Consider the following 27398-nt stretch of genomic DNA (forward strand, 5'->3'; position numbering starts at 1 on the left):
AATTGTGCATCGAAGGTTTCTTTTGTTTTGCTTTTAAAGGTTCATTATAAAAATCTTGTTAATTTTTTAATACCAAGTCTGTGTAATGAATTATTTTAAATAGCTTATAAGAAAAGTTTGTTTGTTTTTTAAATTCCAAAATGTCCCAACAGGCAGAAGGGCAACATGAAAACACGGCCGTGCTCGCCTTTGACTCTGATTTTAGTTGGACGATGCTGCTTGCTTGGAGTTTGCCAGTAGAAAATTTGCTGTGGACTTAAAAGTATTTTGTTTATAAACACTTTGTGTTTTATAGGCACAGTAAGATGTTGTGCTATATGGACTGGGAAAAAAAAAAAAAGAGGCGTAATTCAGTGCTTCTGTTATAACGAGTAACATTTGCCTTCCAACTACTACGAATCCATATTCCTAGATCTGTGTGCCAAGACACAACTACTCACACATGCACTTACACACGTACCCCACACGTCCTCCCTTACTGTGCAGACAGGCCAGCCTGGGTGTGTACGAGACGAGGTGGTGGTGCTTTAGTTCTCCATGTTGCTCGCTGTGTTTTCGCTGCCGGGCTGACTGCTTGACTTAGGCCACAGTTGTTCCTGAAGTTCCTTGACTACTTTTTCCAAGTGTTCCCGAGCCTCCCTTTCATGCATCAGGTCAGCTCGGAGCTGCTCCCTGTCAGCTTCCGCGTGCTGGAGCTTCACCTGTAGGTCCTCGATCTGGAGGAAAGCACAGAACAAACATAATGAACTATTTTAGTATTCTGGTTCCAGGGTGATTTTGTAGACTTTGTGTTAAAGGGAGAAGAGTGATGAAGCTGCGTACTTCCAGCACTAAGGTTGTCAAAGGAGAGGGCAAGGGGAGGCTGTGACAATTAATGGCACCATTTCACCTCCTCACTAAGCAGCTGGGCAGTGGAGGGCAGGAAGGGGACTGCAGGGCTGAGCATGTCGTGACTTTGCCCACAAATGGACCCGAAGAACCACGTGTACCGGGGCCCTGGAAGGTCCCTGCCCTCGCCCCGCATCAGGACACGTGGGCAGCCTCAGCCTCCCCAAAGGCCTCGCTCCTCCATCTTCCACTGCTAAGGAAGGCAGAGAAGAGCCCCACAAGTCAAGCTGTAAACAGAAAAACTGCACTCACTGAAAATATACAATTTTAGGCCACAAATGGGCAAGATGAGCAGTTCTCCAAGGCTGCTATTTAACAAGGGAAAGGAAACGATGGTTTGGGCCAAAATAAGGGCTAACTCCCTGCCTCCTCTGGTTTTGGATCTCAGTATCAAGTAAGAAAAAAAGAAAGGCATAAACCCCACTGATACTCAGTAGGTATTGAAGCATCTAATACTTTGCTCACACAAGGACATGCATACCCCTGATTTCCGCTGATGGTTGCCTAATGCTATCTCTGACCACGCCTGTCTAGAGAATTGTGGTTTCCTCAAAAATACTAAGTAGTGATGAACACGTGAGCAACAAACTTCCTGTGTGCACTCCAAATTAAAGACAAAAGCCTGTAGAAAGCTTTCTTGCAGGATTTCTTGTATGACTAACTTCTTAAGAACTCAAGTCAGACTGGTATTCTGTAGAATTCAGATTCTGAAGTTACTTTAAGGTACATTTCCACCACGGGCTGTGCCCTGCTCTCCGAGGCAGGTGCTGGATAAAGCAGCGTCCCTGGGGCTGACACTGCACCTGTGCCACTAGGGTCATTAGAAAAGACCAATCTGTAGAATATTCAGCTGCTTGAATTATTTTTGAGGTGATTTTAGCCTTTCAGATCAGGAAACCTCATTTATTCCCTCCCAAGGAGGGAATGGAGCCGGAGACCGAGGATGCTGATGGTCACAAACCCTCGTGCGTGTCGCAGAGGGAGGGAGGAGGCGCCGGGCGCTGCCTGGGACAGGCAGCACTCACTTTTATCTGCACTTGCTGCTGCCTCATGGGTGGTGGTTTGTTGGTTTTTGTTTTTTTTTTTTTTTCCCCCTCGGTGGAAGTCAACCGCCGGTAACGCCCAGTGCAGCCGCGCTCAATCTGGTTCTGTTTAGTCTGGACACCTCTTATCAGCGAGACATCCTGTGATGCCAGAGCGGAAGCCCACATCATTTCCTGCTCCTGGGCCCGGGGTGAGACGTGTCTCAGGGTGGTACACGCCGACCACTCCCCTTCCCGTCATTGAGAGCCAGGGCTTGGAAGAATTTCTGATTGCTATTGCTTTATGTTTTCCTCCCCCCTCCCTTAAAGTGACCCCACCAAACAGTCACAGCTGGCGTTTCAGGCATGACGATGCCTTTGCAAAGCACCAGTGTGTGACCAGAGGAGTTGTTACAGTGAGCCTGCAAACAGGTGACACCCACGTGGCACTTGCAGCTGAGTGCTCAACCTCTGCTGTAGGAGTTTGACTTCAGGCAAGTGTACCCCATTTTTCAGAGTCCTCCTGTTAACGCTCCCTGACCTTTTGCCTTTATTCTCCCATTTCTCAGCGTGGGAAGCTGCGATAGGGCCAGAGGCTGCAGAGGGACAACCAGGTCAGACAAGACCAGGGGAGGCCGCCAGGGCAAGGACAAGAGCTGGAGGGGAGGTTTGGGGGGTTAAGGGCGGGTGTGGGACTGTGCCCTTTCGGAGGAAACACATGACCGGGCACCTGGGATTGTTTCACTGGAGGAAGGGGAAGGCAGGGCATGCAGTGGATCCCTCTTCCGGGCTGGTTCTCACGGAAACCCAGGAGGCTGGTGTTGTGCTCTGAGCTCAGCCCCTTCTCCTGGGTCATCTGAGGGGCTGGAGCAGCGGGCGGCCGCGCGTGACCTGCAGCCACAGGACATGACGTCAGGATGTGCGGCCCCAGCTCTTGGGTCACTCGGCTTTGGGTGGTTTGAACAAACTAATAAAGGATCTGATGCGGGAAGGGCAGGGAGGGATTTTTAGGCGGAAAGTTTAAAGCATACGTGTTGCTTGTAACAACATGTTCCTGCATTCCTAGAACTTTCACTGAGCTCAAACTGGGAGCTGAGCGTTTGCTGCTCTGGGGCTCTGTACCTGCAAACAGGTACAAAACCTCCTGCCCAGCACTGCCCTGCGCCCACCGAGGGGCCCGGGTTGCTTCTCTTGTCTTGAACAGTTCCCGTGGGGCTGGGCTGATCTTCAAGGAAAACACTATTCAAAAAGTGGCTCTGCGCAATATTTACAGAACTGAAATGGATCCCCGAGCACTGGCAGTGCCAGCGGAGCCTTAGTGGGGCTGAAATAAAGTTTCACAATTCTCTGACTTCTGGGTAAATGGTGATTTTTCAAGTGACAGACACGGGGTTCCAGGCGGAGCCGTGGGCCGGAGCGTGGGGAACGCCGCGCCCTGGCAGCTGGGGGGGGCAGAGACACGGCAAACAGGAGCTGGGCTTGGGGCAGGAGAGACAAAACGGACAGAAGTGGGGAGCTCACCCCCCGGCGGAGCTTTCGGCGCTCGGGTCTTACCTGGGCCGAGTACTTGGCCCGCAGCCTGCCCGCTTCGCAGCCCTTGTCACACACCCGGATCTGCCTGGCTTGTTCCAGTTCCCTCTTCAGTCGTATCCGAGACTCGTTGGCTTCCTTCATTTTCTTCTCGTTCTCAGCTCTCAGACGTTCAATCTCTTTCCTTAAGTTGCGCTTCGCCTCTGTTGCTTCTCTCAGTTTCTCTTTCTTAGCCACCCTTAGGAACTCCAGTTCCTAGAATACAGAGCAGTTATCTTGTGAGAACTGAGGAGCAGAGACTGAATTAGTGCAAGGAAACAGAACTGTGAAGGAAACGATCCAAACTAAATTCCCACCTCCTGTTGGTCATGACCAAGGCAGCTCATGTCTAAACCTCATTCAGAGCTTTGTACAAGCTCTTCTCCTTTAAATCAACATGAGATCCTACACTCAAGATACCCTGAATTCTTGGATAATAAAAAGCTGTACGCTACAGCCACATTTTGCTTTGTCAAGCAAAATAGCTGTGACCATCTGTGACTGAATAAAGATGAACTGCAGTTGGAGAGAGCTACGAGCAACGTGCTCTACACTAGCTCGAAGTTCCAAGCAAACCAACTGTAATGCCTGCACTTTAATTGAAGCCACCGAAGATACACGACATTATGACAAATGCAGTTTGTGAATGTCCTTTGTGTACAGCGAAGCTCAACGAGAAAGTTTACCACTTGCTGGAGAAACCGGTATAAGCAGTTCCATTTTATCAAGCCCCCAGAAATCCACTTAAGGCAAGTATGAGAAAAAACAAAGCGTGTACCTTCTTTCTAACTCGAGGCAATTTTGTTTTGCTACCGGTAACTGGTGTGAAGCCCCAAGTCTCTTGGCAACCAGGCAATGGACTGCTCTGTCACAGCAGCTGGAAAACTCCAGGCTGTAAACCTTAAGCTAAATCAAAACCATGCTTTGCTCTGGAACTTGCCACTTTCACTGTCCAGGTTCTTACTAGGAGCTGCCACCTTGAAACTGCGAATGCAAGAGAGCGCCATTAATCGAGGCAGTAATGATGAGGAACCTGAAGGTCCAAAGGAAGAAACGGTGAAGTTGTTAAGAAGCTGTTGTTAAAAGACAGGTTTATCCTAAGCACAAAAATGTGGCTCACTAACGGTCTGTCTCCTAAACGGTTAAATTAGAAACTAAAGTTCAAATTATTTTTTTCCCCCTAGAAGCAGCATTTCCTCTCTGTCAGAGTCAAACCCTCACAGCAACGTGTTTCTGTTAAGTAACACTGCAGTCGGGTCATGGGAAATTCACTCTTTTGACAATCTCACTTCCCAGCCAGGCCATTGTTAGCTCAGCCCCGCCGCCCTGGAAGCGCACACACGCACTTGCTCTGCCTGTGGAAATCAAACCCACAGCTGCCCCCGTGGCACACGATGGGCAGATACCGTCTTCCCTCTCACTCTGACATGTTGCTTGGTTTAACGCCTCGACACTCAATTCTGCTTCAGCAACTCTCCACATGTCATTCCCGCTTCACTTGGAGTACACACTGTGGATTTGGTTTAGATATTTAAAAATTAGCTTTAAATATATACTACTTATAAATATTTACTTATAAATACATAAAATAAAGCATCTATTTACTGAAACGCAAGGGAATGGAGTGATTTGCTGAAGGGGACACAGAAGCAGCAGTCCTGTTGCAGAGAGCTCTCGGGCTCCCCTCCCTGGGACGGGACTGGCAGCCGGTACCTCAGGAGCCTACGTCCCGCGGGGCTCGCAGAAATCCCAGTTGGCAAACTTCTGTTAAAACTCTAATCGGGATAATATCTCCACACTTACACAGTCTCTCCTTCGCCTCCTCCTGCCTGCTAGTAGAATACTTGAATCTACTACTGGGGGTTTGGGGATGGGTTTTGGGTGGTTTTTTAAATGCAGGAGCCATACTGGATGCACATCCCATCTGTGAGCCTCTGCCCTTTGTTTCCAACTAAACAAGACGCCTTGTGCCAGCTGAGGAGACCCTGCACCCGAGTCTCTCCCGTGCTGGACGGGACATGGCCCTTGGCTGCACTGCCAGCTGGGCCACAGCTCCACACGCACCCCTCGAAGCCGACACGTCCTCACTCACTCCCTGCCATTTCCACGTTCTGCTTTTGGTCCAGCTCAAATTAACAGAAAGTTCACCCACCGCTCTGGTCAGCCACAGGGATTTGTTAATGGCCAGTATTGATCTGTGGCTCTTTTTTTGCCTGTCCACTCTTTCTTTGATATGATGGATGTACTGGGGATTTCCAGAAGTAAGGAGCTTCTCCACTGAATGAGGCAGGAACCTTTCACAAAGCCTGGCTTAACGGGACGCTCCAAGAGCTGCAGTTCAGCTCCTCAGTGGAGCTTCAGCAAGTGCCTCCGTGTCCCAGGAACACCCTCCCTCCGCTGGGCAACAGCAGGATTTTCAGCAGTCTTTTAAAACTACAAATAAAGCCTCCGTAAGGACAGAAATGTTTCTAGTTCAGTGAAATGAAAACAAAATAAACTGTGCTGGACTAGAAGATTATTTTTTTTTCAGTAATGAAAAGATGTTGATTTTGGTAACCATGGATTTATACCCCAAGACAAAAACAGGTGGCAAGCTTAAAAATGTAGGAATGGTTCCTGTATACTCTGGTTTCCCTGCTGAATTTACAAACAGTACCCCAGTACGGGCTGTTGCTATTTGGGAAAAATGAGGCAATTCTGGTTTACATGAGACTACCTAATGGCTTCTACCTGGAAGAATATTTGCAGACAGTGGTAAGAGAAAGCTGGTTTTCAACAGTACCTGATGTAGACTGCGTTTGGCTTGCAAGGCAGCATTTAGCTTCTCTTCCTGCTTCACTCTCATTTTAACAACTTCATGGAGGAATTTTTCTTTGGCTTCTTTTGTGTCCAGGCCACTGTCCAGGGCCTGCCTTAGGTGCTCCAGCTCAGCCTCCAGCCCGCTGCTGTGAGAGTCAGAATGTGTTGCAACCTCGTATGAACTGCTGACTGCGACTGGGGCTTGCATCCCAGGTGAGCTCATGTCCTTTGCAGAGCTGGATGAAGTAAAGGATGGGGAGGAGAGCGAGGATAAGGAGGAGGTGACTGAAAAACAGAAACATTGGAAATTAATTTTTAAAATGTCTAAAATTAATGTAACTCAAAATATGCTGAGGCCCTTTCGTGCAGAGGAGATACTCAATATTCAATGAAAAAAATGGAAGAGAGATAACACTCCGATACTTGAAATGGGATGAAAATGCAAACCTGACTGACCAAAGGCACCAACGTACAATTTGCCTGAACTGTGACTTTGGAATTTATGTCTCTGTGGGTGCGAAGCAACAGATTTCTTCAGGGAAACCTACATGATCCTGCTGTTTTCAGTGGGCAGTTTATTTTTTTTTGCACAAACCGCATGCCCTGGGCAAGGGCAGCAGCAGGATCACCCAGGTGACAGGAATGAGGGGAGAGGGGCTCTCCTTCACCCTTCCCCGAGCTGCCCGACGCCAGAACACTGCTTCAGAACAGACGGGCTCTTCATCTCTGCCTGACATATTCAGCTCCACGGATGCTGTACTGGAATTGTGTGACCACATTCTTTGTCTGACACAAAATTCCACACTTGCACGTGTGCACGCTCTGGAATTTTTACAGGCTATTTGTGTGCATCCCGCAAAGGCTTTTATAGAAGCTCTCGATCAGATAGCAAACCGTCAGTGTTCCTGTGAACACCACGTACATTTTGTCCTCTGCACAACATTTGCCTCCTTTAAGACTCTGGGTTAGTGGACACCTGTGGTTCAGGTGCTTCCTTTTGTCAAGGCACGTTCCTCTCTCAGGAAAATCCCCCCCACACTCATGTTCCATTCTTGGTTTTCATTATTACTTGAGGTTGTATTTTTACATCCCATTGAGGTATTAGGCTTCCAGAATTATATTTAAACACAAGAGAAGTTGAGCAGCAACTCCTGTGGATTACTAAGGAAAATCCAGCAGAAATAAAGGAAAACAAAGGCAGATGTAACTGTCACTTACATTCTTCCCTGGTTTCTACTTCAATTTCTGCTTCTGATTCCTTATCCTCTTCGGTGGCAGTAGCAGTGGCCGCGACAGTGGCGGCTGGCTCGGGGAGAGCCGTGTTCTCAGCAGCGAGTTTTCTTTTCCGCGGCTGGACAGTGCTGCTCAGGGCCTCGCTGCTCCGGGACACCACTGTGGCACAGGGGGGGTTGCTCACAATTTTCTGTTGGGCTGGAGGTGCAAGTGCCACGTTGGGGGCCACAGCATTCTCAAAGCTTTTGTAGGAGTAAAAACTGTTTGGAGGGAAAGCAAAAGGAAGGAGAACATAGTCATATTCTTGGCTTTGAAATGCTTCCCAATCCATGTGTTGCACGGAAACTGCAAGACACTGGAATGACAGTGAAGTTCCATTGACTTACACCAGCTAAGCATGTGCCTATCTATTTGCTCAGTGTTTTGCACTCTTTAAACACGGAGATGATTTACCCAGCTCATCTCCATCCAGTTCAGAAGGGATCGCATTCGAAGTGCCACATACTCTAAGAGCACCGAAGAGATCGGATCTCCCAAGGTCTAAAACTTATAATGATGTTTCCTCATGATCCTCATGCATTATTGTTTTACTGAGCTGCACAGTTTTACTTCTGTCTATCCACAGATGTTTTGTAAACTTAGAAACGGCACTTTCCTTAAGAAAGGCCACGGGAGTGCAAGAAGCATATTCTCGTGTATCTTTAACTTTGTGACACAGGATCCGAGTGCCCGCACGTAAAACCAGTTAAAAACCCAACAAACCTGCGTTAAAGAACAGTAATATCGTAACGTCAAATACATAGAATTTTGCAAAAAACATAGCAAAGACGGTCTCTGCAACTTCAATTAAGCATCTACCACATTATGTATCTTCAGTGATACATTAAAATTTCTCCTGAAGCTGTTGAAGGTGGGTTTTTCCCCCAAGACTTAAGTTGGCTGGGTTTCTCACAGGGATACCAAGGGTATAACCATACTCTTACACCAGTTTAGCCCTTCTCTCCCTACCTAATTTAAAAGTCTGTTTAAAAGCAAGGATATGCTGGTAGACTTTCTTCTCTTTTCCTTTTGTTTTATTAAATCAATCCCCACAGCTTCTACGAAACTTGTTCATAAGGGCAGCAAAATATGTTCTCCATAACTCTCCCTAAAAACACCTGGTCACTTTAGTCAAACTTTCCAAAGAAATCATTACCCTCAGGCAGAAATCTGGCACAAAGATTTTTCAGACTGAACAGTTCCAGTCTGGCAAAGGAACCTGTAACTGCCCCGACACTTTCCGTCCTGTGACACCAGCAGTCCCACCTATTACGGGTGGTGACTCACTCCCGTACCGGTTTAATTACGCTCCCATCCGAAGCAGGATCTGGCCTACAGCTTTCTGCCGGCTCTCCTGCCCGCCGTGCTCCTCCCGGGCCCCCAGGGCCACTGGCCATGGCCAGGGAGCGGGGCAGCCTGCGCTCCCGTTCAGCCCTTGGCCCTCCCGTGGCACTCTCAGCACCAGAGGCCGGTTGCAGCTGCGCCGGCCGCACGCTGACGGGCCAGGGCTACCAACTGGCAGTTGCCTGGAAATAGCTGGCTGGTCCCTGACCACCTGCCCTAAGAGAGTAACTCAATCTTCCTTTAAACAGTGAGGCCTGAGAACTGATGCCTGTACCCCGAAGTGATGAGAAGCTCACAGAAGCAGCCTTCGGGCTTTTATGGCAAGAAAACCTATTTAATGAACGCACAAAACATCAATACCTTTTTTTTGTTTCCCTTCTGCAAACTAAAACACTGCAGCAGCAAGCGCTTTTTAATCTGACACTGCCTGACTGAATTTAAAGCCCCCAGTTAGCAGTGCAAGGGAACAAACATAAAGCGACTTGCTGTGAAGTGAATCTCCACAGCTGCCAGCCCCCTCCTCCCCGCAGCCCCGTCTCCGTACCTGTCCCGGATCAGTGCGGGGAGATGGGTTGAGAGCTCTTTCTCGTTTGCGGATACAGCAGGGGACCAGGGCCGGAAAGCTGAGAGACGCTGCCGAGGATGGACACAGCCGATACTCTGGGAAGAAGGGAAAAGAAAAATAAGTAAATACCAACAATCTTTTATACTATAAATCACAACAGCGTGCCAGTGACGCTTTTCAGTACACATTCTATTACCTCTGAAACTACTCCCCCACCGGCTAGGGCATAACTATTTAGTAGATTCCACTGGAAGAGGTGAACTGCACTGATGGTAAAACCTCACACGTTTTTTTCTTTGCCAATAAGTTATATGTAGTTTGCAGAGACCACAAAAGGCTCCTGAGTCTCGCAGGATTCTTGCAGCTCAGAGGCATGAGGGGATTGCTTACTTCACTGTCACAATCAGGGTCAGTGAAGATGGCAAGGAACTGGGAGGACTGCAGAGCTCAATGTTTACTAGGAAAAGGACAGAAATGTTATTAATTTAGAAAACCTGGGCAAGTTCTTTCTCTCCTCTTCTGGTTTCAGTAGAGCAATGCTACATGCTAATTTGATCTCTCTTTTGATTACAAAATATTCAGTAATCACCTTATTAGATGAACTGGATAAGGACCGCAACCAACTGGACTGTTTTTCCTTCTCAGTAGAAGCTGGAGATTGGGAAGCAGAGTCATCTATTTTGGGCTTTTTGGAAGCAGGAGGATCTGAAGGGACCTGAAACAAAGACAGGCAGGAAAAATCAAAGACAGAATTACTCATTTTGCAATCAGCTTACAAACAGGTTATAAGGCAAAAGCAAATCTTGTATTTGAAAGAAACAAACACTGGGTTTTGTTTCTGATTTTTTAAACCTAAGGACAAACAAAGGAGTGAAACCAAGGGACAGACACAAACTATGACATAATGTGGCTTCATTCCTCCATTTAAAATACTCCGATAAAGTGTAGATGGTGCAGGAGTGATATGCAGTAATATAAGTGAGACATTCACGCCATGTTGCAGAGAACTATCGGTCTTTTATTATTTTTGTATGCAGAAAGGTAAGGTTTAATGTGGTTGCTGAACTGGAAAGATTATTTTAAACGAGAACAGAACAGACTTTGTTATTCTGTTTGCAGTGGTTGTTATGCCGATGACTTCACTACCCCACAGCTGCAGTGGATTCTGGGGGTGCTGCCAAGAGCTGCTTTGCCTTTTCCACAAGTGGCTCAGCTTGGCCCATAAATCATCCTCAAGCATAAGAAAGCCCTTTGGCAAGCAAAACCCCTTTCCTTCAACACTGTGAAGGAATAAAATTCCTATAGTCCCAGCGTGGCTTGCAAAAAAATTGGTAACTACTGGTTTAACTGGTGCACTGGGGATACCAGCTTGAAGCCTTGCCAGTTCAAACACGTCTGTCAGCAGGGAGGGAGAAGGTTCTGGACCTTATGCTGCATCATGACTAGAAATAATAAAAGAAACATACCACCTCAGTTTCTACTCCTTTTTCTTTCTTTTCTCTCTTTTTGCAATTCCGAACTCTCTACCTGTCCATATTCCCATTCAACCCGGTCCTAAGGAAGGTGGCAGAACCGTGCTGCAATAACCAGTAATCACTTGTATTTGCATTACGTTTTTTCATCCTTATACCTCTCACTGTGATTTTTGTGGGCAAACAAGTATTTATACAGGTGTGTCTGTAAAACACAGGCACGGCAACATTGTGAGAGCCTGAAATGCTTCAAAACCAGGTCTATTTGCCAGTGAAAGAAAGGATCTTATTTGCCAATGTCTTGCGTTCTGAAAATCAGTCCCCTTCAAGGCATCTTAAATCGGGAACTTAGCATCTGCTTCTCCAAGGATTACTCACTGCTGAAAGCTGGAGCTAAATGACTTTACCTGAGGAGTACAGGAGGAGCTGAAAGCAGTATTGTTAAAATGCGCTTCTTCAGACTCCCGACTGACTTCCAGGCAAACCCAGCAGCTATGTAACAAGAGCAATGCCATCCCTTTTGTGCACCTTAATTAGGAGGAAATTATGACCTCATGTCCACGACCAGTCTCCCGCCTTCATGGAAGAGGGGCAGTAGTGCTGATGACTAGCTAGCTCACGCCAGTTCAGCTGGCAGCACACTCCACTCTCACCGCTCCTACAGCCCCGTGTGCATAGTAACATAATCAAACCAAGTCTGGAGGTTTTAGCAAAACATTCCCTGGCACTCTGGAGCTTGGGGCAGCTTTCCATATGCAGCAGATGAAGAAGAATGACATGGGTGTGTATATGTGTAACCCCAAGTACAAAATTAGCCCATGCCAGTGCCAAATGCCAGCTTCAACGGATTTGCAGAGGATTCTTTGGGCGCAGCTTCAGGCTTCCCTAGGGTTGACTCTTGTAGTGGCTGTGGCATGGTCCCTCCCATCTAACTCAACTAAGAAAAGGCATTTCTAAATGCTTTTTGTAGGAAAGGCAGGACAATGCGTTGGAAAAGATTTGTTTTTGCTCTCAGAGATGCTGTCTGTGCAGACTTAGTGACAGCATTAGAAAGGTATTTGGCAAGTGACTACTGATCCCAACCCTATCCACTGGGGATGGTGAGCTGTGCGGGGAGGGGAACTTGGGGTGGAGGGTGGGGAGGAAGGGGGGCTTGGAATGAAAAAGGCAACAGGTGGCAAGACTCAGCATGGAAAGCCGTTCCTCCCCCCGACCATCCGCGCTCTGCTGTCTGCGGAACATTCTGTTCAGGCAGGCGTGGAGGTGGTGGCCACCGCGGGGCCGGTGCCCTCGGCCCGCTGCCGCACCGCCCGAGCGGGACCCGCACCACGGCCCGCAGGGAAACGAGCAGCTCCGGGAAAGGGAGAGCAAGGGCCAGGCTTTAGAAAGGGTCGAGGGGAGATACTTCAGTGGAATGATCTCATTTGGGTTTTTAAAGAAATCACGGCTTGTCTCCAGCTTCTTCCACTATCCCCCTTCCTTCCCCTTTAAACCAAGGCTGACACCAACCATCAGGAGGGCTCCGAGCACAAAACATTTCAGTAGACCTGGGAAATGATGTTTAACCTTTTGCTGCCAGGAGCCTGTATTGATCTGAAAACATGAGCTGCTGCTAGAAAAAAGCAGTAAACAAGGGGTGTGCATGAGGGAAAAAAAGTTTTGCCACCCCCGCCCCTGCCCCGAGATGGAAATGGGGTGAAAAAAGGGGGACAGAAAAGCAGGTGCTAAGTGAAGCACGTGGATTCTTCCAACTTCATGTCCCACCACAGGACTTTTCACTATTCCTCACGAACTAGTGCTGTCTGCAGTGGTAAAGCACTTCAGCTGGACTCATGAAGGGACTGCTGCCAACATAGTTTCTGAACTGCTGTGATGACCTCCGATGATTTTCCTTCCATCCACTCTCCCATTTTGTTTACACAGATCATCTGCTGGTTGAGGCTGGAATTGCCTCTCACTATGTGCTTTAAAAAAACCCACCATGTATTTAGGTTCCATTTTCAACATAAGAATGTAATCGTGCTAGCAGTTTCCACACCTGGGCTGTGAAATACTGAGGCACTACATGTTGCTATTAGTCAAGAAATGGAGGTTCATCTGTTCATCTCTGAACCTCATGAAGCAGAAGGCTTCTGGCTACAACCTGTAGTCACTTGATCAGATTTTTGCTCTTCTATATTTCTATCCGCTTGGACATCCCCCTGATAACACTTCTGTCCCCCTTCGCAGAAATACTGTGGCTGTGCCATGAACCCATCACAACTTCCACCTATAAATATCCAAAGCAGGTCAGTGCTGCACTCTCCTTGTTTTGTGCAGCCTTCTGATGCTGAGAGAGGCAGAAGCAAATTTGCTCACAACTGCAGGAAGATACTTAGATGTGGAACAAGACTAGATACAGAACACAAAATCTTCTCTTCATATGACTCACCGATTACATCCCACTCTAGGACAGATTCCAGGCAACAATATACCCCACTCTGACACTTCCAACCCAGCCACAGCAGCCAGCAAACCTTGGTATTGGCTCAAATATGGATGATTTTATTTCATTTTCTCTCTTTGCCAAATAATGAAACATAAAAAGTTGCAAAAGAAATACTGAGAATCTGATGTAACTTTTTTGCCATCTTCATAAATGACTTACAAAAAACTTGAACCCAAACCCTAGAAGACTAAAATAAATGCTTCCTTATTTCCTATTCAGTTTTCTTACATTGTAGGCAACTTAATAATTTGTTGTCAAATGAGCTTTGTGCTGGGCAAAGTGATTTGTTAATATACATTTTCTCCAATCCAGAGATGTAAGAAACATCATGATACAAAGTGGGCCCAGAAATGCTACATGAACTTACTTAAGCTTTTGGACTGTTGTTTTCTGAAAGCAATTGATTTTTGAGGGAAAACAGATACAGAAAGATTTATAAAATTACTTAAAAAATGTCAGAATTACATTCCAAAGGGAAATTTGGGCACATGAACTTTAATGTCAGCCATTTTAGGGCAAACTGAAATGAAGCAGCCCAATTTGGCCTCTAGCCAACCAGGCCCACATTTGACATGTCAGATCCGATTTTCTACCTCGATTAAGTATTACAGTAACAAACCATGAGACCAGTAGACAGAGATTTTGACCTTCTCCTTCTCAAAAAGACAAGCCTTCCCCAGCACTCCGAACCATGAACAGAACCAGCAGACCAAGCAAGTACCAGGTCAGCACCATACCTGAACGTTACTTTTTGTTGCAACACAGAACAGAAAATGAGCCCAGAAAAGATTCTTACATTTTAAGATTTTGGAATGGTCACAGGTATGATTCTGAGGATCTACTAAAGTACATTTCCTCAAGTAATTCACTTTCTTGTGGGCAGCCATGCCCCGGGGGCTAAGCCCAGACCACCCCAGGCCAGGCAGTGCTCCCTTTGTGACGGACACACCACCAATACAGCCCAAAGCCTGAAAAATGGTAAAATCAATGGAACCACAACTGGTCTTATGCAACCGACAGCCTAGGCCTACACAAAGGCATGTGTTGCCAAATGCCCACACTTCCATCTGGTGCAAAAAAACCAACCAGCACTATCGAACGGGGCTAAACCGCCGTGTAACCCCACGTTCACAACGCACCAAGGACCCTCTTAATGTCCTTCAAACTTCCGTGTGGCCTTTGTCAGTCCAGGCTTTGCTGTGTTGCAAATGCACCTTCAGAAAAGCAGCTCATGCTCCAAATTCTCATCTATTCTCTGCCGATAAAATCTCCCCATAAGTGGGTCTAAGTTTGGCATCAAACTCCAAAATCTCATTGAAACCAGCTCTCCGTTAAAAGAGGGGTAATGGCACGGGTTTATCTGTGTTTATAACCTTGCCCGGGCTAGGTGTGAATGCACTTCCACTACGGGTGGTGAAGGATATGAGTGAAAGAACAACTCCAGGCTCCTCTGCTCCTCAAGCTCAGCGATGCAGTGCCAGGCTGGTGCCGTAAGCAGCTGTGATGGCAGCTTTGAGGACCCCCAACAGGCTGGGGGCAGGTGCAGCGACCCACACCGTGTGGGCTACCGATTCATCGTGGGGCTACCGATTCATCGTGGGGCTACCGATTCAGGGCTGCGTAAAAGCCAGACAGTGAAGGGGACAGAGCACGCTCCATGCAGATACCCTGCTGAGGCTGGGGAATCTGTCCCTTGGCCCCGTCCACTCCTTTTAAAGAAGGGTTGGAAATGCAGATACCATACCAGCAGAAAGCACAGCATCCTATGTGGCATCTTTGGAAATGAAAGATTTAATGTCCCCCAAAGCTATCAAGCTATCCTGACACATAGAAATCTGTATTTCAGTCTCTTAAAAAAATTAATTGGGAAAATACTGGGGGCTGAAAAATTCAATTTCATATTCCTAATTCCAGTGTAAATCAGAAATGTCTCCATTGAAAACTCTGCAGCTAGAAAAGCATGTGCAACCAGAGTAGGCATTTTTTTATTTTTTTTTTTTAAAAAGGAGCTGTAAGTCTATAGATAGCATATGATCGTTTTGTTCAAGCTATTGCTTCTGCAGCTAGTTCATGCAAAGAGCTGAGTTCAGTTATACCATGAGAAAGGGTGGGGCTTCCTGTCTCATCTGTGATACTCCGTCTGGGTGTGAAAATTAAGCAGCTTTCTCATTAGGGGCACAAACCACAAGACCAGACGCTGGTCTGATATAAGCACGGAGAAACCCCAGAGAGAGACTACTTGGATTCAAAATGTGTCAGACATCAGAAGATAAAAATACATTGAAAGAGCAAAAAGCTGACAGTGAGCACATTTTGCCACGAGCATCAAATGCCCACGTTGGCGTTGAGTGCTAAAGCTGCAGCAGTACAGCACCACCCGCTCAGCTGGTCTGTCCTGGAGGTTCACTTCGGGTCCACCGGGTGAGCAGGGTCTTTCACTAACTTAATGAACCTTTGATTAAAAATTTTCTGGTTGTTATTGAATACGTTTTTCCCGTTAAAAACGATCATCTGACCATCTCAGGTCACATTTACTGATTTACTTCAAGGGAATCTGGAATTTCGGCAAACACCTAAGCCAGCAGCTGTCCTACAGAGAGCAGGAGAGGTGTGAGACCCTACTGGCAATGAACACATCTGCACCACGGGCCATGGAAAGTCTGAAAGACAAGCCTAACACCTATTCTCCATAAAACTTTCCTCCTTAGGTAAACTGGCTAGGAATGATGATTTCGTAGCAGAACGGGGGTGGAACACAAACAGAAAAGGGCTTGTGACTCCAAGTTTTGCTACTGATTGATTTATAAGATCCTAAGCAAATAATTTCCAGTAGTCTCCCCTAGGAAACCAACCCTGTTTTACTTCAAAAGATGTGTCAAAAATAAACCCCTCTGACACTACAGATATACCAGGAAGAATGTTACAAGAGCGCCTGAAGATTTTCACCTATTTCAATTTATGGATACCAAAAGTCTTCCAGCGCAGCAAAAAGCCATCTCTAACACATTCATGCCAGCCAGCAACAGGCTTGTTTTTCTTTGCTACTTGATACCGACCCGGCCGTTAGGTCCTTGCTGGGTTACAAGGAATGGACTGGACAGGCACACATCTTACTGGGAAAACTCAGCATCATTTTAACATACTTGGGGAAGTCAAGGACCAAGTGGGAGTTTAGTCAACAATCTTTCACACCCTTCTGAGGTGTTCCTCTGTGTCAGAATTCAGGCAGGATGGATGGCATTTTCGAAAGCTGGTAAGCTGCACCAGAGTGAAAGCACATTAAAAGCCAGGAGGAGTCATGCTACTGAGATGCTCTATTTATTCTCCAGGTTTTGCCAAGCTTATTTCACCAACACTAGCTTGGTCTTAAGAATAAACTCATCCAACAGCCAAAAAACCCCTATACACAGTGAAAACGATGGATTGAAACTACCTTTCCAGGCAACTGCACTGCATTCAGTTATGGCATCTGCAAGTGAAGCGTATGAGAATGCTGCTAGTGCTTCTTACTTGACTTGGCAACTGAGCTGTTAACCATCACTGGGACAAAGCTTTTAATACTTTATTAACATTTCCTTGCAGAAAAGGCACTACAGAAAGTGAAACGTTGGGAGTCAAAGCACAGCAAGGGAGCAAAAAATTGTAGAGATTATTACTCTCATTACCTGCACAACTATTCAACAGAATAAACTAAGTACCAGAAGATCTGAAAGCATTTCTACACAAACTGAATAATTTTCTTACTCGGTGATGACAAGCAAATCTAAGCAACTACCCCAATCTCTGTATTTCATGCTACCAGTAATGCCTGAAGAGCCCTAGGAAAGGCTCCAGAAAATATCTGCAGAGACCATTGCTGAGAAATCAGAGCATATGAGTCCTGTTCCTACTCCACGAAGTAACGCAAGTAGGAACCAAAAGAGAGAACACTGAGGTTCTATTCTAAATGGCTTTACTTGTTCACTTGTGTGACCACGGACCAGCTACTTACACTCAGCTGACCTGTAGGTATAAACCGGGTAATATTACTTACCCATTTTTAAAGGGTGCTGTGAGGTTCATCTTCTACTTTTACTTGGAAGAAGGGGATGCAAAGTCTTATTTTAAGCACAGTGAAGTCATGGCACTGTGTGGCAACTCTTCCTCTAGCAGCACCCATGTAATTTTTTTCTGAGAGCCCTAAGAATGGTTCAGAGGCTCCTGCTGCCACAACGATGGTATTGTGTTGCCCAGCCTGGTAAAGTGGCATTTCAGAAGAAATTTACCTTTACCAGTGACAAGTATCCAAAGCTACTTCTGGAGGCTACTGAGACCACAATTCCTGAACTTGGGAACTGAACTTAGAATCTCCACATGGTGCTTTTATGAACCGCAGGCCTGAGTCTATCTAAGAACAGGCTGCACCACATGAGAACGGAGTGTGCTCCGTGCTTCTCTGGTTGCCTTAAGACTTCTTTCAGACTTGTAGTTAAAATCAAACTAAAAAATGCAAAATGAGAGGTATCTTCAGTGTGGGGAAAAGAGCCCCTTATCTGCATCCTTTAAGCCTTCACAAGCACGTCAACTGATGGATAGAACACTTGGTTCCTAAAGCCTCTTTGTGACGTGGTCCAGAAATGATTAATAAGGTATTAGAGGTCCTTTATAAGTACTGCACTTTCATGTGGATTAAAAAAAATAAATATATTTAGCTATAGATTGAAAGCTATGAAGGGTTGTCTCAATAATAAAAAAAAAGCTAAAAATAATGCTGTTCTACGGAGCTGTAAGAAGATTTACTGCTTGTCTACTGTATATATTCAAAAGAGAAAAAAGCTACCACATTGCAGTGTCAGTTCTAGGGAGTGTATGTAGCATTTGTTTTATTTTTCTTTTTTACAATTTTGGTTTCATTGGGCAGGAGTCCAGACTTTCCATCTTCCCATTTTTCACTGCTCTGGTGGAAGCATAAGTACTCATTTTACCCTGTCATTTTGGGATGTGTGATTACGGGAAGTATTTGCTTTCTATTCTTGCCTTCACAGCACACATGCTGGCTGCCAGTGTGTCCCCCAAGTCTGACCTGTGGGGAATCTTCACAAACCAGAGTTGAGAGTGCCTGTTATGCACAGGCATAAAAAGGAGCTGTGAAAAAAACCCTCACTGGAACTAACCTGCTCTTCCTTCCTATTGATGAGCCTACAAGGAGTCACTTTGTCTCTTCCTGAGAGGGGATCTTCTGGTTGTGCAAAGGCCTGATTTTACTTCACTGATAGCAAAGTGAATGCAACTTCCCAGCTACTCAAAAGGAATGTCACGTAAAGAGGTAATGTCTTAGCCTCATGGGAGTATAGGAAGTTCATCTTAAAAAAAAAAAATCAGGAACGGAGTTTTTCTCATACCTGTGCAAAAATCTTTAATTTCTATGGAATCACTTCCAAAATTTACAACAGAAGAAGGGAAAAGGGACTGGACTATTTTATTCCAGACACTATTGCAGTTTAAAGTAGATTCCTACAGAGTACCCTTCGATGAATTCATTTTGTAAAGGCAAATTTGAATTATTTTCTAGAACACTCTATGTAGCCCCTGGCATAAGTCATCATCCAGTTTCAAAGGTTCTTGGCTAGCACAAAAGAAAGTTTTCTCTTTTCTTTCCTTTTATTCTTCTAGTACAAAAATGAGGCCAGATGACATCTGATGACTGCACTTATCCTAAGGAGTAAACAGTAAGGCATTTTTACTAAGTTGTGGTACAGCAAAACCAGCAATAACCTCCCAGGGAAACCCCAGATCCAGAAACTTGACTTTGAAATGGGGGGAGGAAATGCAAATAATCTCACCACTCTTCTATTTCACAAGGATTGGTAAACCTTCTGGGATTCTTCTGGGCCACTGGGGACTTTACTGCACCTTGCTAACTTTTTTCTGGGTTCAGTAATAAGTGAAGCTTACTTAGCATGAAGATGCAGCTGGGGCTACCTGGAAACTTGCACTGAAAAAAATGCTCAGCCAGTTCAACTGGCTGTTTAATCCCCCATCTCAACAATTACTCTTTTATTTCACTGTTCTGCTTGTAAACCTAGCATATAAAATTACTCTTTGATATAGATCTGATCCTGTAAATCCTTAAAACTCTCCAAATCTTCTGCAAACATTGACTTTTTTAATAGCCATTCTTCTAGTCTCAAAATTCTATGAATCTTTAGTGGCTGCTCAACAAAATCAGTATTTCCCATTCAAAGTGATTCTGCTTCACTGATTTTTCTAGCTGAAACCCCTCTGCTAAGGGCAAGCATAAGCACAAAATCATCGTAGTATGATACCCACTGCACAGATGGGAAAACTGAAATAAGCCAGTAACAAAGTAAAAGCCATGTGTGAATGTGACTGTCAGCTATCTCAATGTCAAGTGTTAAATCCCTCAAATAAAGTACCCCCTGATTTTTAAAATGTTTCTTTTAAACATCTGAAAAGATAGCTGATTATTTGTTACACCATGTACTTGCGTTTTGGCTCTTGGCTGATGCAACTGGAAGCCTCTTTTCCATTGGCTAAAAGTCTGTTTTGCCCATCCAGTGGAAACTAAAAGTTACAGCTTGAAAAGAATTCCCTGCCCTGTGGTTTAAAACAAAACAAACCAAAAAAGTTCAGCTCACACTTCCCACTGGTTGAGTAGAGCCAGTGATTGAGACTAGTATAAACCAGGTCAGAGGGGCTAAGAAGAAAGAATGGCCCCTTTTCCTCTGGTCGTTTTTATTGGCAACAGGCGCCTGGGAACTCTCCGATGCCCCGTCAATATGAAGGGAAGGAGAGCGCGACTGGCAGAGGAAAACAAACGGAGCAGCGAACGCGCCTGCACACACACACCCGCCCGGGTGTTCCAGGAAAACAGAGCAGGTTTGGCAGCTGGAAGGAACTAAGGGCTCAGCTCCTGTTGCAACTGAAGCTGAGGGAAGCAATGCCATCAGATTCATCAAGGAAAATCAAAATTTCCTCTATGAACAGATCTGCTTTGCACGGTCTTTGCTGAATTGTTTGTGGGGTCACGGACCTGGTAATGAAAAAGCCGTTTGCGGACAAAATTTTCTCCTCACATCTCCTTTGAAATGAAACCAGGCTCTCTTGCTGTAACTGCACTTAAGTTCCAGCTTCAAACTCTTTCCAAGGCATCAGTTCCTGTATTGTGGAGACATGTCCACTCTGTCAGCCAAGAATCTCATTTTAGTTTCAAATGTTACATAAAAGGACGAGTACTCCCTTGTGATTTCACTAATACCAGCTCTCTACAAGGCATGGTGTTCAGCCCCAAGTACCAACCAAGGCACAACAAACTCCAGCGAGCAGACAGTTTATAAAGCCAGGAAAGGGGTCAGAGGGCTCTAAATTGATGAAACACAGATGAGCTTGTGGTGCTTTTGTCAAACTCTCCTGCAGTACAGCAGGCGGCTGCCAAGCTCTAGACTGCCCTGATTTGGGTTCTTCTCCAACTCCTCTTGTGCCTGCAGAGCTCCCAAGGGCACAGAATCTGCCCCTGATTCAGTATGGTGATGTAACTGAAAAGCTACCAGCACCCTACTTTTTTTTTTTTTTTTTAAATTACATGGACAGGCCATTTGTTAAGAGACCTTTTTGCCCTTCAGTACAATTTCCTCTTGGGTTCATCTGACTTTCACCTCTCTTACTTCGGCATCTTTCCTAAGCACAAGCCATACTCACAGGTTTCATGACTATTAGGGTTACCCATTATTTTACTACTGCAGTTACAAAGTCCTACCCTGCTTAGAATCTGATGTCTTCAGAGCACACTGTGGTTTCTCCCAGACTAAGAACTGTGCATGTTCTGAAGCCATGACACCTCAGTGCAGTTAACTGCAATGCAAGGTGAGCCCTCGGGCCAACTGTCTCCCATCTTTAGCCTTCTGTGCAAAAACTTCATTAGGAACCTTGATGCCAATCCAAAACCCTACCACCCTTACAGCAGGGCACATCAGGCAAAAATACGATCAAGATCATAGGGATCAGCTTTATGGGTAGTTACCAGATCTATGGTTTCTTGAATAATTTTGTACATTTAATTGGCTGGGCAATTTTTTAAGACAAAGCTCAAAGGTCTGTGTTCAGTTTTAAATCAGAATAATTATGGAAGGAAAAGAAAATAGCATCTAAAATAGCAGTGTCAATAAGCAGCGTGTATTTAACAATCTCTCACCATTTAGTTGAGAAATATGGTTTTCAGTTACCACCCTGCTCTTCCTCTTAGCACATAATCTGGTATTTGTGGCAGGCTGGTTTTAGGTCAAGACCTTTGCCAAAAGCCTGGCACATGTATACAAGCATGTGACACTGAGGGGTGAGGGCAATGGAACAGAGGCTTTTGCCAGCCTAAGCCAGGGACAAGAGTCCAACAACGTCATGATGAATTACTTCATGATGTCTTCAAAGGCATGAATGGCACTTGATGATGTCTCCTGGCTAGTGGAGCACAGCTAATACAACCCCACTTGTCCGCACCGTGATCCATACTTACCTGGATTTATTTTTATGACTCTTTCTGACAAGCTGCTCTGCATCCCCACCCTTCTACTTAATGAAAATGCATTTTATTGGCAGATTTAGTTTAGCTGTAGTGTCATTTTGGTAATTGACAATACACTAGAATTAAAACTCTATGAAACAATTGGGATCCTCGAGGCTGCAGAAAGGCGACACTGCCCTAGGGCTGTAGTACATTTATTTTTCACTTGCACTTAATGTACTTGAGATGACTATAGGAAACCTTGAGACTATTCTGGAAGATATGGTCTCCATGTCTCATGACAGGACTGGGAGCCAGGCTCTTTGCTTTGAAGCCCAAGTACAACAAGGTACAGGGAAACAACTACAACTAGCTCAAACACACTCACAGAGTCACTGACTGAGTATAACGCATCACCAGTGAGCCTGAATTTTCTGTTCTAAACAATGGACAATGCAGTTTTTAAACCCACGACTACTTTAAACATATACTGGTGAAAGCATACTGCCAATACATTGGTCATGGATTAACAGTTAGACATCCTGTGAAGGTCAGAAGTGCAACGGAAAACCCCTAGTCCTAGTGAAACGATGGTGCAAGGCATCAGTTATCTATCCCGTTCCAGTGGAAACTACCACCCTGAGTCTTTTTATCAAAAGATGACAACATTCTTCAGTGAAGGAGAAGAGTAGTAACCTTATAGTTAAGGATATTTTAGGAGTCAATAGCTTTAAGTAAGATACTGAGCAAGTTTAATATTATTAAAAGGAACTTGCTTTTCCTTAGTATCTTTTCAGTCAAGGCAGGCCATTTCTGCAAGAACACACTTTTTGAGGAGTAACTTCTCACCATCCATATATAGAAGACAGGAAAGAACCTAAATTCTTTGCTTACAAAATGTTTTGAAAGCTACAGACAGGCAGATGCTTCCTTAAGCACCCGACAACTAACGTGCTCTACAATTCTAAGAAAGCCACAAGAAGCTCATCTACTTTAAGTAACAGTTATTACTTCTGAAACCTCCCCAGAGCTCCAAGGATAAAGGCAGACAACCAATTACAGTCTTAGACTTCCAAAGCTTATTTTGCTGCCTTTAGAAATAAGCATCACATGCTCTTTCCACCAGATGCTAAGTTAAGGGGGGGGTGGGGGTGGTTTAAGAGGGGAGGGAGGAGGAGGAGGAATGAAGGAGAGGAAAGGGCCCTTTAGTTTACTCTTTCCAACAAACCCATGCAGCAGATCAGTCCTCCTCTGTCAAAAGGGTTTGCTTTGGAAGAACCTTTTCTGTTCCAGTGAGTGACTTGTCTAAATAGAACTAATTTTAGCTAGGACATTCACCATGTAGGAACAAGGACCTTTGTCCTTCAAAAGGGCTGGCAACATTGAGAGGAACATTTGCAACCATTACAAAAAATTTCAAATAACTGAGCAAAATATTACCGCTACACTGGGATGATCAACATGAACACTAATACTAAAGCGGCCGTCTTTAGCAAATTGTCTTATTCAATATATAAAGTTTTGACAAAAAGCCCACCCCTTTTTTCTTTTTTTCCCCCCAACATAAATTTACCTTTTGACTACAGATAAGAGATCTAAGAGGAAATGCCCACAAAATGTATGTGAATAGGTACAGAGAGAGATACACAACATATTTCAAAAAAACCTATTTTGTGCAACGTCAAATGAGGCGGCAAAAGATAATTTGAAGAGAAAAATGGAAGGGGAATAGGCTGGACAGAGGGGGAAATCTGGGACACTACAAGACGGCTTTTGGTTCTTGTATAACGTGATAGATTTTAAGCCTTTAGGGGGAGAACTGGCTAAGCAATATTACAGTGCAGCGTGACTGCGCAGCCACATGGGTCCTGTCTGCTACAACTCTATTAATAGGAGAGAAGATTAGAGAGGTTTGACTATATGCAGTCTCTACCTACCAATATAATTCCTGCCTTTCTCCCCCCGCTGCATTTCTCCTCACTGCCACAGAGACTCCTGGGGGTGCCGGAATGCCCACAGCACCCCAAAGGGGCCCACTGGAGCCAACTGCCAGCCAGGACTGGACTGTGTACTCACTTGAGTAACTCCCCTGAGGTATTTGCTGGCCTGGAGTCATCCTTCCTATCTGACAAAGCATTCAAACTTTTGTTTACATCTATTCAAAATGAATAGGCTTTAAAGAGAGATTTAACTTTTAGTATTTAAGTGAATTGCAGAATTGAGGCCTCAGTCGGTGTATGTACAATGAGTTGTGTTTGTTGTGCCCAAATAATAAATATGAACGCCCACCGGGCACGACACGTACTGTTTTTTTACTCTTATTTCTCACTTTCTTGTTACAATGCGAGTTCTATTCCACATCCCCATTCTGTGTGTGTAATGTGCCTGACCCCTATAAAGATGGTCAAATAAATATCTGGTGACCTCACAAGTATGAAAATAAGCTTATTTGAAAGAAAAAGTATATCTTCAGGGGGTTTGGCAGTAACTTTCAATTATTTTTAATTGCCTGGAAAATTAAAGTAAGAAAATAGTGTGGTATAAATGTTAGGGCACATTATTAAGCCGTTTCCATAATATCTTAGCCATAAGCTTAATAGACAAAAAGGTTTTTTTTAAGCCTCGGTCATCTGTTCAATATGAATGGACTGTCTGTTCCCATACTTCCTCAAGGGGTAACTGAACTGAAATATTCCATGATAGAAACCAGATTCAGCTTGACCTGGTAGGCAACGAGAACTCCACAGAACCTTCAAAATTTGGGTTTAATTACAAACCACCATGGAGCCTGGACTGCAGCCTGAGATCAGAAATACAAAGAAAGGAGTTGAGAGAAAGTTTGGAGCTATAAACGCCAACTTCCCCTCCCCCACTTTCCTTTTCTTAAACCATGGGATGGATTTTTTTTTCCTTCTTACTGTCAACACAACCGACTTACAAACTGCAAAGTAAGCAAGATCTCGGATGTAACAGTCTTAAGTCTGCCTTCCTTTCTTCTCATGGAATTATGCTATCACAACACTGACACTGCACCAAAGGCATCACAGAATCAACACAGAATGGAAATTCAGCCCTGCTATCACGATGGCTTCAAAGTCTGATATTTTATTTTCTTCTTTTGCTGGAAACTTTGAAGCCTCAAAGTGAGTTGAACTTTTCTAACAAAGCCTGTAATACAGTGACTGAAACACACAAGACTTCGAGAAGTACTGTATGTTAAAAATCGCCCCGAGCAGCCTAGCCAAAATGAAGCAAGCAAAACCTTTACATAAGCATAGGTTTGTGGTCCTCCATATTCTGGGCAGAGTAGAACTGTGCTGTATTTTTGCCAAAGCTGTGGTATAAATTAGCAATAAATGCCTGACCAAAAAGTCCTGGGTCAAGGAAAAGACTGAATCAAGTCTTCACTCCATGAAAGCAAACACCATAACATCAGGCTGAGCAGAAGGAGGGAGATCAGACCTGTGCGAAGGGAATGTCACTGCTCAGGAACATAAATAGTTTCACAGGGTCTGCATTTCAATGCTGTTTTCATACATGCAGTATGCAACAAACTAAAACAAAACAAAAAAAAACAAAAAACCCAAACACCAACAGAGAAAAAGATGGTGTGTATCCATCTAGAAGAGGGACAAGATATCTCTGTCTAGTGACAGAAGCTGAAGTGAGGGTGGATTGTGCACAGAAGGGAACTTAATAACCACAGGCTGAGTCCTGTACAGGAAATTGTGATAACATAGATGAAGGGCTTAGATCTGTGGGGTGGCATGAGAAATGTTGAACATCTGCATTGAGACACATGCTCCCTTGCTTCTGAAAGGAAGGAAGGAAGGAAGAAGAGAGCTACCGGTCATTTTCAAGAGGACAGATTTGGGCACCAGGTCCTGTGCTGCTGGGCTTTGCACTACTACTGCGTATTCCCGGACAGTTCAGTATGTATGTGCACACATATACCAGCCTGCACTTGCTGCATACACATGTACTGTTACTACAGAGGCAAGGACAATAGACCAGAAAGAGAAATGCATGGAAAAATGGCCTGACATTTTCCAAAAACCACCAAACCCATTTTGCTTCTTGCAAAGAGAAATTCCTTCTCTTCTGCAGCTCTAGAAGACAATTTTCTTTATTTTTCTCTCTACAATGTTGCCATTAACATCCCCACCACCCCAAAGGAAGCGAGTCCATAAAAGACTACTTGCTGTGTAACCTTCATGGATCTGACTTAAATGTGGCAGGCAACAGACTTAGTCATGAAAAGCCAAGCAAGCAATCTATCCCAGCATCACTCATCGTGCCAGCCCAGTCACAGCTGATACGAAGAATCAAACAACGCAGTCCTCCAGCACGGGAAGATGGGTAGTCCTACAGTTTGCTTTGATCTTTGAAGTTCCTGATAAGGATAATTTAACCCATCTTACATTGCCAGAGCTTTACATGGTTTAAAGGATATATAAAAGAAACACAAAACTGTGAGAATAAACTGGTGTAAGGACTTCAGATATTTGCAAACCACCATACACTCAAGTGTCTTGTTGCACTGAAATGCCAAAAGACAAAAACGCACAACTCAAACATGAAGAAAAATCTGAAATTAGATCAACCACCCATTCACCTGTGCAGTCCAACATACAATGGAGAGCCTGGATAAACACAGTCATGGTTCAGATGTTACTGATACAAGGTGGCATTAGGGGTGAAGAGATCTAATGCTTTTTATTTATTTTATTCCCTGCTTAACCACGAGACTATATGGCACCAGCTGTAATCCCTGAATCTTTACCTATCTCATATTAAGGATCTCTCTGTTCCATTTTTCTGAGATTGGACATAAAAAAACCCAGGTTAACTTGAAGGTTTAATGGAATATACCTCTGTCAGCTGAAGCCCAAGCCCTGCTCTGGCACTAGAGCAATCAAGTACTGCACTGGTTGCTATCCCAGCCGGACAAGGTGCGTGGCTGGCTGGCTGAACATCATTCCTCTCTCTGCGCAAGGCCCCAGAAGGTAACGTACCATATGGAAATCAAGCAAAAGTGGACAAGATGGTTTTGGTGGAGGGATGACTCCAGAGAGGGTAGATTTTTGTCTCCCCAAGGAAAAAAATAACAGCCTGCTGGTAAAAATGCACCATACTGTCTTGGTGTAAATTTAGCTTAGAAAGCGTGAATCACAGGGAAGTTGACATTTCACCTAACGAAACACTACTGAGGCTGAGAAAAAGAAAAGTTCATCTGAAGGAGAATCTTGCCAGTCAACAATGGGAACAAAAATCATCACCTTTAGGTAGAGATAAAACTAAACTTACCTAGTGCAACAGCCAAAAGCTTTGAAGGCCTCGAACACATTAAGGCAAAAATCCTTCGCAGTCATCATCTAAGCTCTCCCATACATGTGGCCTGAGGATTATTTTCCAAGAAATTTGGGCAGGTTTGCCCAACCACAATAGCAAGACTTCTGCTTAAGAGGGAAAGCAACTGAAC

At 44.8% G+C, this 27398-nt stretch overlaps 1 protein-coding gene across 2 annotated transcripts in view; it reads right to left on the minus strand.

Moving 5' to 3' along the window:
• Positions 1-527: 527 nt before the first annotated feature.
• Positions 528-27398, minus strand: part of SKI (SKI proto-oncogene) — a 114223-nt gene continuing 87352 nt past the window's right edge. For both annotated transcript variants that reach the window (XM_074924630.1, XM_074924631.1), the window contains 6 exons: positions 10049-10174; positions 9439-9554; positions 7497-7771; positions 6262-6563; positions 3465-3695; positions 528-716 (listed from right to left, as the gene is read on the minus strand). In XM_074924630.1, coding sequence (XP_074780731.1) covers positions 528-716; positions 3465-3695; positions 6262-6563; positions 7497-7771; positions 9439-9554; positions 10049-10174 — 1239 coding nt within the window. The remainder of the gene's footprint in view (positions 717-3464; positions 3696-6261; positions 6564-7496; positions 7772-9438; positions 9555-10048; positions 10175-27398) is intronic.

Source organism: Athene noctua, chromosome 22, assembly GCF_965140245.1.
Source record: "Athene noctua chromosome 22, bAthNoc1.hap1.1, whole genome shotgun sequence".
NCBI lineage: Eukaryota > Metazoa > Chordata > Aves > Strigiformes > Strigidae > Athene > Athene noctua.